At 42.6% G+C, this 16,253-nt stretch overlaps 2 protein-coding genes across 2 annotated transcripts; both read left to right on the top strand.

Annotated features, from left to right (window-relative positions):
* Positions 1-6,089: 6,089 nt before the first annotated feature.
* her8.2 (hairy-related 8.2) lies at positions 6,090-7,943 on the top strand. Its single transcript, XM_038693952.1, is given in 5 exon segments — positions 6,090-6,386; positions 6,389-6,414; positions 6,540-6,635; positions 6,727-6,805; positions 7,240-7,943. Coding segments are annotated over 5 exon segments (591 nt in total). The 5' UTR covers positions 6,090-6,352; the 3' UTR covers positions 7,596-7,943.
* Positions 7,944-10,869: 2,926 nt separating this feature from the next.
* Positions 10,870-13,716, top strand: her13 (hairy-related 13). Its single transcript, XM_038694263.1, has 4 exons — positions 10,870-11,256; positions 11,457-11,543; positions 11,637-11,718; positions 12,278-13,716. Exons 1-4 carry the CDS (start codon positions 11,170-11,172, stop codon positions 12,742-12,744), a joined length of 723 nt encoding a protein of 240 aa, XP_038550191.1. The 5' UTR covers positions 10,870-11,169; the 3' UTR covers positions 12,745-13,716.
* The last annotated feature ends 2,537 nt before the right edge of the window (positions 13,717-16,253 follow it).

The following is a 16,253-nucleotide window of genomic DNA, read 5'->3' as shown; positions in this document are numbered from 1 at the left end:
TAACTAATACATGCTTTACTGATTCCTTGTCCCCACATTCACATTTTCCATCAGGATGTTTACCAGTCAGAGCCAGCCCAGTCCTCTTCCCATAATGCCGAAACCTCAATCTGGACTGCATCTCTTCTCTTACATCTTAAAGCACATTTTCCTTTCTCTATAATTCTTTGTACTGATTAATATATCCTCCCTTTGTTTTCATTTTCCCATCATTTTTGCCACATTTCTTTCACTGACCTATTTATTATTTCTGTGTAATCCGGTGACCTATACTGTAAATTAATTTGAACTCCTCCTCCTGTACCGCCTTCTTTCCCACCCCATCTGCCTTCTCATTACCCTCCACACCCACGTGTGAATCCACAGAAACCCCACCTCATACCCTGCTTTGTAAATTCTATACAACACCTGCATAATTTCTCAAGTAAATTAGGTCTTGTCTTTGTTTTAGTATCTTTAATTGTAATTAGAGTTGCTGCTGAGTCACTACATATGACTGAATGCTCCTGTTTGTTATCTTCAACCCACCTTAATGCCCATAGCACTGCCACCAACTCTGCTGTGAAGACCGACATGTGGTCTGGAATCCTACCCTGCAGTTATCTTCTGATAAGCTATCATATATCGATATATGGAGAGCAGAGAGGAGGCACAATGCCTCAGTGTCCTGCTCAAATATAAGGCACGGCAAGTTTGTGGTGGGAGTAATTAGCCTACATTTAGGCCTAAATAGGCTACTTTAGGCTACTAAAGTTGAAATTTGAGGTGCTTTTACTTCACTCGATTATTTCAGTTGTATGCTACTTTATACTTCTAATCTACTTCACTGCTACTCAGAGAGAAATAATACTTGATTTTTACTTGACTGAAATCCACTATCTTATTGTCAACAATAGTCTATTCCACATTGGTCTGTAGATTTGGACAATGCACATTTTCCATTCTTTTGGCTTTGTTTTGACTCAGCACATTCGATTTAAAAATGAAACACATGGCCTCATTCATGTAACATTCATACCTACATATTTGATCTTAACGTGTCAACAAATTAAGCACTTTGTGATTTAAACCCTGCAGCAATTACTTTGAGCAGATGGCCTGACTGTGGATATGGTTTGCCTGACAATAAATATCTACTGTGACACTTCAAACCCACCTGCTAAAAGAGAGATAGTTGTAACAGTTTATTAAAATCCATCCCCTTGTGACTCAGTCCATTTTTACAGCATGCCTGTCCCGTCACATTACATTATTGTAAAGCCTCATGGGAGCTAAGAGAAAAGCATTCAAGTGAGCAACCCATGTAGGCTGACGCAGTAGTCAGCTTTTCCGCAACGGTTGTTGTGGTTTATCATTGATTCCCCCGAAGGGTCGTACATCATTCATTGGGGATAACATGTTTATAATTGACATGCTTTTAGGTCAGAACATTTGCAGTAAACACCACCAGTCATGGGTTGAGAAATCCATGTCAGGATCTGACTGTTTTTTAGGCAACCCCATCCAAATCTGTCCATCAAAAGTGCGCAGCCAACTAGTTTGTTTCAGGCCACAAGCTTCAATTGTCCAAGATTCTTCAAAAAGCTTGGACATGTGATTGAGAAACACAGCTTTGATGGGAATGATATTTGAAATGTGGATGGGATGGGCATCACAATGGTCCAGACTCCTGATCATGTAGAAGAGATAGGTGTCCTGTTAGCAGTAGCTTGTGCTGTGTATGTACTGGGAAATGTCGTTCCTCTAGTGTTGGGTGTGGTAATTTCTCTGGATGGATGCAGGAGGAGGGTTTCCTCATCAACCATGCAAAGGTCAGTCCTGAGAGGAACGTGTGACTGTTGGTAGTCACCAACTGCAAAGAAAATGGGATATTGCTCCTTCTTTTCCCACCCCAGTATTCTCCTCCCCTGGATCTAGCGTCTATAGTCCATTTAAGACGATGAACAATGATGATCTATGTCAGTTTTTAAATGTAAAAGCATCTCGCGTTTCACTACAGACATTGTCAATGAGTGTGACTATGCACTATCACAAGTCGCAGATTGCCCTGAGCATCTGCCTCTCTCACTTGACCCATCAGGAAGAGAATCAACAAACTCTAACTTCAGCTGATTAATATTGTTTTAGTCCATCTGCTTTCTGTCCATTTCCCAAAGCAGGACCAAGGAACACTCCCAGTAGGAAGATAAAGACGAGACAATCATTAATCCTGACAGATACACCTGTGAAACAGGGACTTGAAGAGAAGAAAAAAGAAGAGGAACACTGGAAAATGTAGTAAAGCGAATAAACCTGCCTCTGGGAAAAAGCAAAAAAAAGAAAAGCCCAAGCCCAATGACCAAGAGGATTCTGAGTTCTGGCCTCTGAAGATTTGTGCGCATGGAACATTTTGCAAACTCAAGGCCGAAGGGAGTGCGGATCAAGTGTGTACGTCGTCAGTTCTGGGCCCACAAATGAATAAAGATTCATTTTTCTTTTTCTAATGGAAACGTGATGTGATATTTGACATTTGTTTGTGTTTTTTGAGACCAACACAAGTTCACTTGCAACATAAATTTATTCTGATGCTAAATGTTACCAGAACAGGTGGAGGTGAAGACAGAGGTATGACATCCTAAGTGACATAAAGAAGGGAAATAAAATAACTTGTATTTCATATATTTCTTGTCATGCTACAGTAACATGTCACCAAGATCAACATTAATAACCTATAATGACTACGCTGTGAGGAAGTGCATTATTTTTTCCATCTGGGACTGAAAGCCTAAGAAGAGTGACATTGTTGCCATTATGCCAATGTATAATATCCTTACAACCACTGGTATTAATGAAATCACTACACACACACACACACACACACATCCATATATATAGGACTTAGAGATATCTCAGCATTTACATAAAAAATCTTAGCTGTGCCAACAAACCAAGTTTTTCTCTTGTGTTGTCCTGTTGATCTCTTTTATCATTAGCTGCGGTTCATTACAAAGTCACGGAGTTCTGTTAAATTGTTTCTTTAGTTGTAGAAGAAGTACGCAGACATTTTACTTAAGTAGAAGTAGCAATACCACAGAATAAAAATAATCTGTTATAATCCAAAATCTAAATATACAAAAATACCAAAAGTAACGGCCCGTTTCAGAATGATATATTATATCACTGAATTGGTGATGCATTAATGTGTAAAAGCATCAGCTAAATGTATAAATGTAAGCATTGCAGGTGGGGAAAATTTGCTAAATTTAAGTGTTATATACTGCTGGTTACCTTAATCTATCATAATGTATTAGTTGGAAAATAATCTGAATCTACAACGTAACAGTAACTAATGTTGTCAAACAAATGTAATGAAGTAGAAGTACAAATCATAAATTGCTTTTGACAGTATTTTGCTGCGTGCAATGTACAAATTACAGTTACTTTAACAGCAAGTAAATGTAAGCCTACAGAGGTGAAATTTGACAATATGTAATTATAAGTTTCTCCAACTTGAAGAACATTAACATAACTGAAGATTTAAATCAGTTTATATTGCCTAACCTTTGAGTTATCAACTCTTTCATTTTTACAGTGATGAAATTGTGATGAATTTCATCACCCACCACTATCCGGCCACATTTTCAACCGACACACAACCTCAATCTAAAGGCACACCTTGTGTTGGCCACAGTTATCTATCCTCACATAGTAAGGACTATCATTTGAACCTAAGATGGATATGAGACAGGCTCTGTTATAGAAATTGTTGTCAATTCTTAATAAATAATTTCATGTAGATCTAAACATCTGTGTTGCATCATGCAAAATGATGAAAGGGTAGCCTACTTTAAAATGGCATGATGGGATACATACCAGTGGGAGAACAGGCTTTATGAATCTAATGAGGGGTGTGTGTGTGTGTGTGTGTGTGTGTGTGTGTGTGTGTGTGTGTGTGTGTGTGTGTATGAATATTTTATTAGTATTTGCTCCAGAACGAAGTGTGTCATTAAATCAACATGAAAACCTTTGGATATATGTCCCAAGAGTAGGTGCATTACAGCCAAACACAAAGACTTGAAAAACCTCAACATTTTGTTTCCCGTGGCAACAGCTGAAAATTACATTGAAAATGACGCCTTTAAAAATTGGGATTTCTAATTTATGCTGTTCTGATCTAACTGACTGACTCTGAACTGATTGTATCTTTGCAGTAGACTATTGGTTGCAATCCATTACACCTACATGGTTACGGCACTGGTCACCTGCCAAAACCTCTGCCTCCTCCTCCTCGGCTGGACTGCCCACCCTCTCTGGAGGTCATTACGCTCTTCATGCTGATTAGGGTTGAATGAATCAGCCTTTGTTTGGCTCCAGTTCCCACGACCCGGCATTCGCCTGGCAGTCGCGTGGCTCTAAAACAGGGGCCCTCGCTTTAAGGGACCCAAAGGTGGGGGGACATCTGGTCAATCTGACATCTGCTCGCTAACAGTTAACAGCAGATGTCTGACATTTGAAAATAGGGAGAGTGATCAAAGCTGGATAAATACACTGCAAGAGTCCTGCCATAGCCTACTTGCGAAGAAGAAGAGGTGTGCTGTGTCACTTCACTGACCTGCTGCAGCCAGTTGGTATGGTGAAGAAGAGGCGAAAGAATAGGCTAAATCAAAAGCCAGAATTGTAGCCTAGTCTGTCAATTGCAACAGAGTACTGGCCTAGAGCCCCTTTTAGAAAACAATAATAGTTATCTAAGATTTGGAGAATTATGTCAATATTAGGATATCAGAAAGAATAATACATGAGAATAAAGTCATAATAGAACTGGTTGCTTCCAGTCATATGTGCATGTGTTAGCATTTCCTGGCAGTCTCCAGTTATTTAGACTTGTAAAAAGTTTGGACTTCAGTGTGGCATCTGTCCTCTGACCGGTAGCTCTGTGTCGTTGCTGTTGCTGCGACACCTTTGCTCTGTTTGGGACTGTCTCACCACTCCAGGACGCTTCCCACTGAAGCGGCTGTGAGGTGCACTTTATCAGAAGTGGTGTGGTTAACGCTTGTGTAGATTTGTGGAGAAAATTAGCTGTGCCTGACCATTAGTGTTTTCACCTCCTTGTCTCATCCATACAGTCCCAAGCAGGGTTCTGTGTCCGCCAGATGGTCTGAAGGGGATACTACATCAGCACAGCAATTATGTAGGCTAATGCACTGCAGAGTATGAGGCAGGTAGAAATATAAAAAAAATACATAACCTATATTTTTACTTCATTCTCAATAAATTACGAATTTCTTCTTGTACTATTGGACTGCGAAATCACCATGAAATGTCAGAAAACACAGATATGTGGGATTTGAATGTGCAGAAAATTTTGAACATAAGCAGAAAACCTGCTGAAACATATGAGCTATTAAAGTCCAGGGGTTTATAAATGAATTAAAATTAATAAATGCATCATTGAGGTGGAAAGGTGCCATGTGCACATTGAAAGAGGTTACTTCACCAAACAAAAGACACAAAAGAGGATGGAAGACTAAATCATGCCCGCATGTGTGTTGACTCCGCAGGGATGATATAAATGAGAAAAGTTGATCAAAAGCCTAGAGAGTTCATATTTGAAAGCAATAGCCTACAGAATACCATGAGCCTTACTGCATTATAACCCCATTATATTTTGAATTGTTAGGTGACTATTGTGTTTCCCTTTACAAAGAAAGCCTCCAGACATTTCCAACATAAATGGAGGCGAAAAGGCAGCAATTGGTGCAGCAAAATCACCAGAATACAGGAAATGATGTATTTAATGCTCAAAATTGTCTTGGGTGGAACCGCAGATCCCCCACTTTACAGTATATGTGTCCCTTCCAATGTCGAAACGAAACCTATATACGCCCTTGCGGCAGATCTACCCTCAAGTGATTTGTCAGACTATTATGTCTTCCCGTGAGCTCTGGGGGAAAAGGTTTGGCCTCTTTGCAGGTAATGTTGCTGCTGAAAATAAAAGGCGAGGGGCTCCCCGGAGTAAAGCACGGTAACTGCACACTCTTGTTCATCCCTGGGAGAAGAGGAAACTGCAGTTTTGTGTTGGGTGGAGAGTAGGGAGGGAGGCGGAGGAGGGCAGTGCATGGTTTCAGGCTGGACATCTGTCGCTTGTGAGCTTTTTTTTTTCTAGGTCGGGTCTCTGGGTTATTGAATGGAGCCAGTGACCTGTCAGTCTTGACTGATAGGACCCCGTGTGTGGGAAAATCCCGCTGCCAAAGAGTTGAAGCATTCACATGCTAATTGCGCCCGATAAATAAGAGGGCCGTGCCGCGCCGAGGGCCCTAGAGACGCGCTGAGATTCGGAGAGGAGGCACAAGCGCACAGACACCCGAGAAGAAACATGACTGCTTCATCCATGGCGCACGACGTGGGGAAAATCCTAGTGCCAAGGAGGAGAGGAAGGTATTTTAATCTCGGATACACTATAGATACTCCTTTAGGAAATACTGTGTTTGCCACACACACTCCACCATGGTGCCTCACCTCCCTGGCTGCCTTTAACCGACGCTTTTTTTTTAACCCTACAGCTGAGAAAGCCGCTCATTGAGAGGAAACGACGAGAGAGGATAAACAATTGTTTGGATCAGCTGAAAGAAACTGTGATCGGTGCGTTCAGACTTGATGTGAGTATTTCCCTCACGCCTGTCATCTCCTCTGCAAGTAAACAACTGAGGCTGAATCAAGTTAACTCCAAGGCTTCTCGTCTCTCAACAGCAATCTAAACTGGAAAAGGCAGATATTCTAGAGATGACGGTGAAACATCTGCAAAACATCCAGAGTAATAAACTCAACGGTAAGTAACATGGCGCTGTGCACTTGTCTTTGTGAGTCAGGTGTCTCCTATTTAGGCCTACTTGGATTATAGTTTTTATTCACCCCCCGTTATCTCAATCATTTGTGTCATTCCTTGCGCCACACATTGGCAATACAGAATATGCCAGGAAATAGCTTGAGGCACCAGAGAGCAGCACAAAACATTTAGGCTACCTCAGGAGAGTGACAAAAAAAAAGGTTCAGCTGTAAAATGATGATCAGAGGAGGGTTGTATGTCTTTTAATAGTTAGCTGAACTTATGATGCTCTGTTGTGAAATATATAGGCCTACCTTATTACTGCGCAGCTTTCTGATGGGAAAAAGCACCTGTTGAAGCTACCTTACTGGGTGCATGTTGTGCTGTCGCCACCAGGGGTTGCTGTAACTTCACACCTCATCCTTTCTCTCCTGCAGATCCCACATTAGGCCTGGAGGCCCAACAGAAGTACAGCACCGGGTACATCCAGTGCATGCACGAGGTCCACAACATGCTGCTCACCTGTGACTGGATGGACAAAACTTTGGGCTCCCGCCTGCTCAACCACCTCCTCAAGTCCCTGCCCAGGTCCACCGAGCCCACGCCCACATGTGATGTCCCTCTTCAGACCAGCCAAGGCACGGGACTCCCCGGTACACCCCTCAGAGGAGACCCCCGTGCTGGGAGGCAACTCCAGAGAGAAGGGCCCTCCTGCCATGTGGCTGGGCACCTAGAGAGGCCAGGACTCCACAGCTCCCACCTGGGGATGCTGGAGATGTGGAGGCCCTGGTGAACAGGTGGATTAATGATGTTGGTTATTCATTTTGTTAGACCATCCTCTGTTATGTATCTTATAGATATGCTGCTCAGAAGACAAACGTGGGGCAGTTTTTGTTCCGGTGATTATTATTGTAGGTGTGCTATAATGATTCTATACAGACCTTTTCTCAGTACTTCCCTTCAGAAGTCGACTTCTTGTAGCCTGCATTATAGAAGGCTCTTATTAATCTTTCATGTATTTATTGTATTAACAGCTTTATTTATTTGATATTATAAGGCGTGACTTTGCTTCTTAGACCACTTGCTTGGCATTGATTTGTATGTCTTCCTCCTTTGCTGTATGATTAACCCAAACATTAATAACAATAAAACTTTAAATTGCACACTCTTGAGGTTGTAATTAGCTTCACGAACAATCTTGTCAATTGCTCTTGTCAATTATGTTTTGACATTTCTGCTATAGTGGCAATGCTGTAGCCTACAGAAGGTAAAGAAATTAGCATAAACAGACCTGTGTGTGTGTGGGGGGGGGGGGGGGCAAGACATTAGCATAGAGATTAACCTTTTTGTAGGCTAGTATGAGAACATTTTTAAAGCTGCATTAATCAATAGTTCATATATATTTATGTCCTTTAATGACTTGAATGTGAAATGCGTCACACAGACAATTCTATGACCCAATTCAGAGCTCAATGCATCTTTTTAGCCATTTTTAGCTCATTGTTGCCATAGTTCCGTCTCACCATGTTTCCAGCAACAGCAGACTGGTGTTTTCAGTAAATAAACTCAGATTAACACACCACCTGCCCAGCAGCAAATGTCAGACAGACAAAATGAGCAGCTAGCAAGGGAATAAACCTCACTAGGTACTAGACCAAGTGGAGAATGTTGGCCTTTCTTTTTACTGCAGACATTTTGACTTTATCATGGTAGGAAAAGCACAAGTGTAGCCTACTAACAACACTAATAATGCTGCTTTTCAATGTATGTGTCTCTGCACAATATGGTCCTTGAGCATGACACTGAAGAGGAGGAAATCAGCCATTTTACATTTTACACGTGCTTTTGTACTGCGACATGTCAAAATGTCCGCCACGAGATGGATGTTGCTGTTTAATGTCTGTTTACTGGCTAACACATCAGTTACAACTACATCATCACATTGATAATATGTCAGGGGTTTGGGAGTTTTTCCTGCCCCCTAGTGACCACAATTGCAACTTTAATTAAAGGGTCAGTGCACCTAAATCACAAAGCAACATATGTTCTTACTAAAGGCAACCTGTAGTGCAATCTGTTTTATGTGATGAGGTATTTACACGCTCAGTCAATACATTGGAGGTGACTGGAATTTCATTTGTGGTTCTCAAAGTCGTTTTTACAGTAAATACTTTCCAACATGTTAGGAAAAGCACAGGCATAAATGATAAAAGGAACAATGGCTGAATTGCACACCATTATGGCTCATCAGGACACTTGAATGGAATAGAGCCATCATTAATGTTATTTTAACACCTGTGCTGTGCTGTTCCCACTATGACAATTTCCATATAGTGACAATTTCTTGGTTTACAGTTCCAGTGAAAGCTAGTCAGGGTGAGGTCTGTGGACTATCCAGGCCATGCTGTCTTTGAGTTCTTCAAATGTTATCTTGTGATGCTTTCAGCACCACAAAGGAAATTCCATTCACCCCCATTGTATTTGGAGTGGTGACAGAAGACTGGTATCTCAAAACTTACGGGTCTGATTGTGTATACAGTCTTATATGATTCTGGTTGTATTATAGGTGGCCTCTGTCAAAATTAAAACATTCATAAGGAATTCCCAGTGAGGCTTGAAATAGGGGTTTGGGAGGACTTTATAGCATCTCAGCCATCTCCACATTTACGTTTTAACAAAGATGTAATTCATCATTGGGTTTAGAAACGCGCATATGGCCCATTCTCCCGATATTATTGCCGTTATGATTGGCCGCCACATGGAGCCAGGCGGCTGGTCTGAAGAGATGGGGAGGGGGGTAGGAGGCTCCTGGTCCCTTAGCGGAGCTCACCAACAAAAGCGAGCCGAGACAGCTGCTCTCGCCACAGTCCACACCATTAAAGATCTGGAACAGGGATCTGTGGGTGGCGAGGTGCCAAAACCCCTCTACTTGAAAGGTCTGAAACTCTTCCTTCATTTGGGGCACTAGAGTTTTGTGGCGCTGCGAATGATCCGAAGTTGTGGAAATACTGTGCGTAAAAGAACACCTGAAAACACATAACAGCATTTACCTGGCACAGATGCCTGCATGGTCCTTTTTCGAACTGCTCTATTGTGAGGAATATTTGCAAGACAATACCATACATGTAGAATAACGAGGGCGCGGAGAGCTGAGCACTCTTATTAGACATAAACAAATAGGCTAGAAATTGTGCGCAAACGACTAAACCAGCACATCCAAACGCAAGAAGCATCATGTACATATCAACAGCCCAAATGTTGTTAAATGATAATAGCTTCATAATTTATGTTTATACAACACATGACAATGAATGACTATGTAGCACGACGTTATTAACAAAATCAACCAGATATTATAGACTCTCATAGCAAAGCAAGCAACATGAGAATTCTGTTTCACACAAATCAGAAGTCACCAAACAACGGGGAGAACAAATGAGGCGCAGGCTAACACCTGTCGCTTTCTTTGGAGAAGGGCCCTTAATTCCCCCGGCTGATTCAGTTTGGGTCGAGGGGCCGCCGGCAGCAGCTGCCAACTGAAGGCATCGCGTTACATCCACCAAACAGCCGGGTAAATCTGCTGAGGCTCAGGCACAAAAGCCAGCAGAAAGAAGAATGGGTAGGGCAGAAAACAGACCAAGCAGATTCTCTCTGGTAGCAACACTGAGATGCTCTGATGCGTAAAAGTAGCCTGAAAATTGCGCCTTAAGATAAAATAGGAAGCACTGTTTTTGAATAATACATAGTTTCCATAGGCCAGGCTTACGTTGAATCTATATCACAGCTCAGTCTTGAATAAAGGAATAGGCCTAATTGCAAGGATACGTTTAACAGATATTATAGATCACAGAGTTTGATTCAAAAGTAAAATGTGGTTTCTCTCTAACAGCCTCTCCTGCTGCTGCATAGGATAATAAATTGATTCAGGTGATTGGAGATAGGCCTACACACAGTTGATTAGGACCCACAGTGGAAGAAAAAAACAGAGCGGTCGGTCCCTTAACCCAAGAAACTATCTGATTAAAAGCCCAACCAGCTCCTCGGCGCAGACCGGGGCCGACCGGAGACAAAGGGAGTGGGCTCTCATTGGCTCCGACCGTGTGCGCTCTGTTGTCCCCCAGCGAGAGCAGCTCGGCCCCTATTCACATGTTAATAACCCCCTATAAATACTAACAACAGCCACTCAGCGCCAGCAGCACGTCTCACTAGGATTGCACAATAAACACAGGGCGCCTCGCCTCGCCTGCGAGTTAGTCGTTTTTTTCCCCCTCCCCTGAAACCGGTTCCGTTTGCCAGCTGCCCCTCGCTGACGACTCGGGAGGAAAAGCAGCAGTAGGAGAAGCCACAGAAGCGGCGATCCAACCAACATGGCCCCCTCGGTTCGGCCCAGCAGCACGGGACTTGATATGGAAGAAGATGAGTCCGGCTACGGGATTCAGAAAGCGGACAGAAAGGTACAGCGGGACTGCCGAGGGGATAGCAGGCACTCTCTGGACTCAGTTGTCACGCCGGTGACTGCGTCGCTGCAAACTGAGTTTTGTGCCAAGAATATTTAGCTCAAGAGGAAACCTAGTGAATCTGTCAGTTAACCACAGAGAGCGAGAAGCGGTAAGTTTGGGTCACTGAATGAAATGTGATCTTTGTGTTCCTGCAGACTAGGAAACCTCTGGTGGAGAAGAAAAGGCGAGCTCGCATCAACGAGAGTTTGCAGGAGCTGCGGACTTTGCTGGCAGATACAGACGTGAGTACGGCGCGCGCATAGTGCACCTCACCTGTCCCTGTGATACAGAAGTAGATTTGGGTTCTGATGGAGCTCTACTGGTTGCTTCCACAGCTTCATGCCAAGATGGAAAACGCAGAGGTGCTGGAGATGACGGTGAAAAAGGTGGAGGACATACTGAAGAACCGAACCCAAGGTCTACACAACTCTGCTCAATTTACACTTTAATTACACCCAGGCTTACTTAGCAGTTCAGGGAAATTCAGTCTAAACATTTGACATTGGGGAATGTTACAGTGTTCCTAACCCAAATGCAGGGCAATGGTTCCCTAAACTATGGGTCAGGACCTCCACAAGAGGTCACAAGAAAAAATTCAGAAGTCAAGAGATGCTTAACAGGGAAAAAACTATTTCTGCTGCACAAAGTCATGTTTTATTTCACAGTTTCCTCTAATCTTTGGAGCTTTTGCTTCTTTTATTCTTCGGGACTCTAAAACGTATTAACTAAAAATCACCCTGGGTGAACTGGTCACAACTGGTAAGCATATAGAACTGATAAGGTAGGGGGTCGCAAGTAGACATTTCTTTGAATTAAGAGATCACAAAAATGTTGGCAACCACTGATTTTGTGGTATTTTATCAGTAGGTTTAATCTGATTATTCTGCGTTCTCGGCTGGATAACCAGGAAATAGCGGCAAATGTCTCACACCAGTAAGGTACAGTCATTTCATAGTCTTTCTCTCTCCTCCCACAGAAACAGACACACTCAACCAAGAAGCCAGTGAGAGGTTTGCGGCCGGCTACATCCAGTGCATGCACGAGGTCCACATGTTTGTGTCCAACTGTCCTGGGATAGACGCAACGGTGGCAGCGGAGCTCCTCAACCATCTCCTGGAGTGTATGCCCCTGAACGAGGACCACCTCCAGGACGCGCTGATGGATCTAATCACTGACACTTCAGGGAGTAACAGCAGCACTTGGCACGGAGGTGGCGAGGCGGTCTGTGCCACTCTGGCTTCACCTGGAGGAAGGAGTCTATCCAGCGGCTCATCCTCGGCCCTCTCCCCGGCACCCTCCACCACGTCCAGCGAGGACCTGTGCTCCGACCTGGACGAGACCGACAGCGAGCACAACCAGAGCTCCACTGAGGGCTTGGAGATCAGGGATGCCCTAAGCATGCCCACCATGACCTACAATCGGTCTATGTGGAGACCCTGGTAGGGGTCTAGGCTTTGGATGGGATGCAGTTGGGATATGTTGAAGGGTTTGGGGGTTTATTTTAAGATGTGACATTGGGCCTCTTACCGGAAGGAAAAATTCCACCCTACTACACATTGAAAATAACCACTTTTAGTGACGTACCTTTCATTTCTGGACTCATCTGCTCCTGCAGATAACTGGCCACATGCATGGAATTTTTTTCTGAATTCCCCATATTGATGTTCATTAATCCAACTTGTTTCTTTAAGACAGAGAGACAAATCTGTCCACTGACAACAGCCTCAGTTGACCAAAATGCAGTACAACTGCAGATCGCGTCGCATTTTGTGGAGGAACCTTGACCGTGGCTTTTCTCTTCAGCCCTTCCTTGGAATTCTGGGAGATGAGGGAAACCACTCAGTGAAGTAGAAATAGACAGTGCAAGTTGATGGGACAACATTTCATCTGGAAAACACTCCTTAAGTGCTTTGGATATCACCGAAAAACATCTAACAGAGTGTTAAAGGGTGCAGTTTTCCTTTATCTCATTAGAGGGGCTTTTCCTCTCAAGGGCCCCTGCAGCTCGGGGCCTCCGGAAAGTAGCCTACTCTCCTTTTCCTTTTCAGTAGTGACTCCCATGGCTGCAAGTCCTCTGTTGTGACTTTTCTTTACACCTGGAGAAAGATGAAACCTTCCCTCTCAGCATTCACTTATAACCCAACAAAGGACAGATGAGGAACACTCCAAGTTCACACTGTCATGTGTCAGTAACTCTGTGTATATAGGATTTGTATGTGGAGAAAAGCTCTTTTAGAAACTGAGACGTTTGGCAATGCTCCTGATTAATATAAATATTTCTATTGTATTTCATAAAGACCTGTAGTTTATTGGACCAGTAGCCTCCTTCAGAATGATTACTTTATCTTGTAATGATGTTCAGAAATGCAAGTAAAATGTCTGAATTTGCTAAATAAAATAATAATTGAAGTTGAATGCTGTTGTCTGACTTGACTCAATATAACAGGAACCAGGATAAAAAATATTTTTTTCTTAAAATATATAATACGGTCAGGGAATGTTAATTTGTTGTTTAATTTAAAATTATTTTAACTGATGTTATTTTAAAGAGATTGAAGTTTGAAAGCATGGTTTTCTCTGCTAATTCTCACAAAATGGCGCAACAAGCTAAATGTCCATGTCTTCTCACCAGGAGGACGTGAAAAAGTCGCACCTCTCCAAGTAGGCCTATCACTGGCACCTCAGACACGATGAGCATTATAACAAGGGGCCGTTAGATCCTGTCTGGACCAGCCATCCACCCACAGAGACGCAGAGTACATGACCCCTCACTTCCTCATACGAAATGAAACACTGAATAAAAACATTTTGTCTCGTTTTTCAAAACATATTCTGGTAGTAGGCAAGTAGTCTAGTAGGCTACACGTTTTTTACTGTCTGTTGTCAGATGACGCCTCTTGAAGGAATAATGAACAAACCCAAGCAGAGGAGGAGGAGGAAGGGTGTTCACAAACTGGACCCGGGTGTGAACGTCGGAGGAGACACATTGAAATGGAGCGGACGAGACACGGTGATCAAAGCTGCGACCATTTGACAGAGGAGCGTCAAAAGATACTACAAAGGACACAAGCAGGCTCAGATTCTTCAAAGGGACTAACAAGCGCGCACACACACACACACACACACACACACACACACACACACACAATTAAGACCCAGTGATGAAGATAAGACCAGTATTCCGATCCTTTTCTTAAATGAAAGTAGCGTCTAGTTCAATGTAAAAAACAAAACTTCACCTACAAGTCCTGCAAACAATCCAAAGTCAAAGCAGACTTTGATCAGAAAACTGTAGCCTACCATCCTCCAAATGGTTCCTTACAAAGGAGCATAGGCCACAACTCAAAAGTTGTCTATATTTTTGGCCCATGATTAATCATGAATGCCTTAATAAACGATATAATAAATAAACTGATAAACCCTTCAAGTTTGCTTTATTATTTAGCACATAGCATTTTAATGTTGCAGCCCAGTTGGTCAAAATGAATTAAGCTACATTATGGGCTATGCTAGCCTATATTTGTTAGCAAATGTTTGTTTATAAAATATGAAAGTACTAGTTAGACATTTTGGGAAAATATCTTATTCGCTATCTTGTTGAGAGTTAAATGAGAAGATCAAAATGCCCCCTTGTATCTGTTACAGAAATGGCTATAGCCAACAGCTGGTTAGCTTAGCTTTGCACAAAGCCTGGAAACGGGGAAACAGCTAGCCTGGCTCTGTCCAATGGTAATGAAAGCCACATACCAACACAACTATTACTTAATAATGTGACATTCTGCTAAACTAAACGTCTGCAAGCTGTAGCTTTTAGGCCTATTTCCCAAAATATTACAGACCATATAGGCTATATATAGCCTATAGCCTATTTTCTATCTACCCTATCTATCTGTAGTAAATGCAGCCTATTAGTGGAACGAGCCACATTCCTTTCTGCATCAGAATCAGAATCCGCTTTATTGCCAGGTATGCGTATATATACGAGGAATTCGACTCAGGGTTGTACATGGGCTCACGATGTGCTTACTTGTACAAAAATACCATAACACAATAATAAAATAAATAATAAAGAGTGAAAGTATAAAGTAACATAAACCTTAAAATAGTAGCCTACCTAAATGTAAAAAAAAATGACTTTATGCGTGACAAGTCCTACGTTACTATCTCAACCAAACAACAACTGTGTTAAATGTTAAAATTTTAAATCCTAGGCCAAATGTATAAATATTTCAACTGGCCCAGATCCACCACTACACATTACACGCACACATACACATTTATATAGTGATCTTGGATGCATCGCTGATTGAAATGATATGGTCTCATCAGTGTTTCTCTCACCAAATCACCAGCAGTTCCTAGTTTAACATCCCTGGGACTGCTGTCTTTTTCTGGAACAGTTACTTTGGTTTGGTAGATTTCACTCAAACCCTGTTTCATACAGAGTAAATTAAATTACAGGAGGCCTATACAATGTCCATAAACAAATGCTCAGTCTTCAGACACACCAGTCCTTGTAATTTTGGACCGCTGTGTAATTTGAAACCCCATGGTGTGTATGTTTGGGTATATGAAAGGAAGCAGGTGGGTGAATGGGTGTGGATGTTGACTTTAAGGACCCTCAGCCAAATTAAATTAACGTCACCCCCCCCCCCCAAAAAAAATCTGACCTCTGAGTTTGTGACTATGCATCTGAATTCTGAGGTTAAAGGTCTGTGCAGCGCAACAGTTGGCGTGAGAGCAATTCAACGGCGGAGGCGAGCATATGGCGCTGTAACAGATCCCCGGGGGGACCCTGCCATCCTTGGGCGCTTCTCAACTGTCTTTGACTGTGAGAGAACAATTGCTTCCTATAGTGGAGGAGCAGCATGCTTATGTGTGCTGTATCCAGGACGCAATGCACTTGAGCACACGCAGCAGTTTCATTTGACTTCTTATCTTGTCACACGAAA

This window comes from Micropterus salmoides, unplaced genomic scaffold, assembly GCF_014851395.1.
Source record: "Micropterus salmoides isolate LMB-PRFRI ecotype aquatic unplaced genomic scaffold, ASM1485139v1 Ms_hic_scaffold_3, whole genome shotgun sequence".
NCBI lineage: Eukaryota > Metazoa > Chordata > Actinopteri > Centrarchiformes > Centrarchidae > Micropterus > Micropterus salmoides.
This window is presented reverse-complemented; position numbering and strand designations above follow the sequence as displayed.

What these genes read in the sequence shown, in the direction of transcription:
- her13 (XM_038694263.1), top strand. Translation starts at nt 11,170, where the DNA reads ATGGCCCCCTCGGTTCGGCCCAGCAGCACGGGACTTGATATGGAAGAA. An exon ending in CTTTGCTGGCAGATACAGAC is followed by an intron (nt 11,544 to 11,636) that starts GTGAGTACGGCG and finishes TTGCTTCCACAG; the next exon opens with CTTCATGCCAAGATGGAAAA. An exon ending in ACTGAAGAACCGAACCCAAG is followed by an intron (nt 11,719 to 12,277) that starts GTCTACACAACT and finishes CTCCTCCCACAG; the next exon opens with AAACAGACACACTCAACCAA.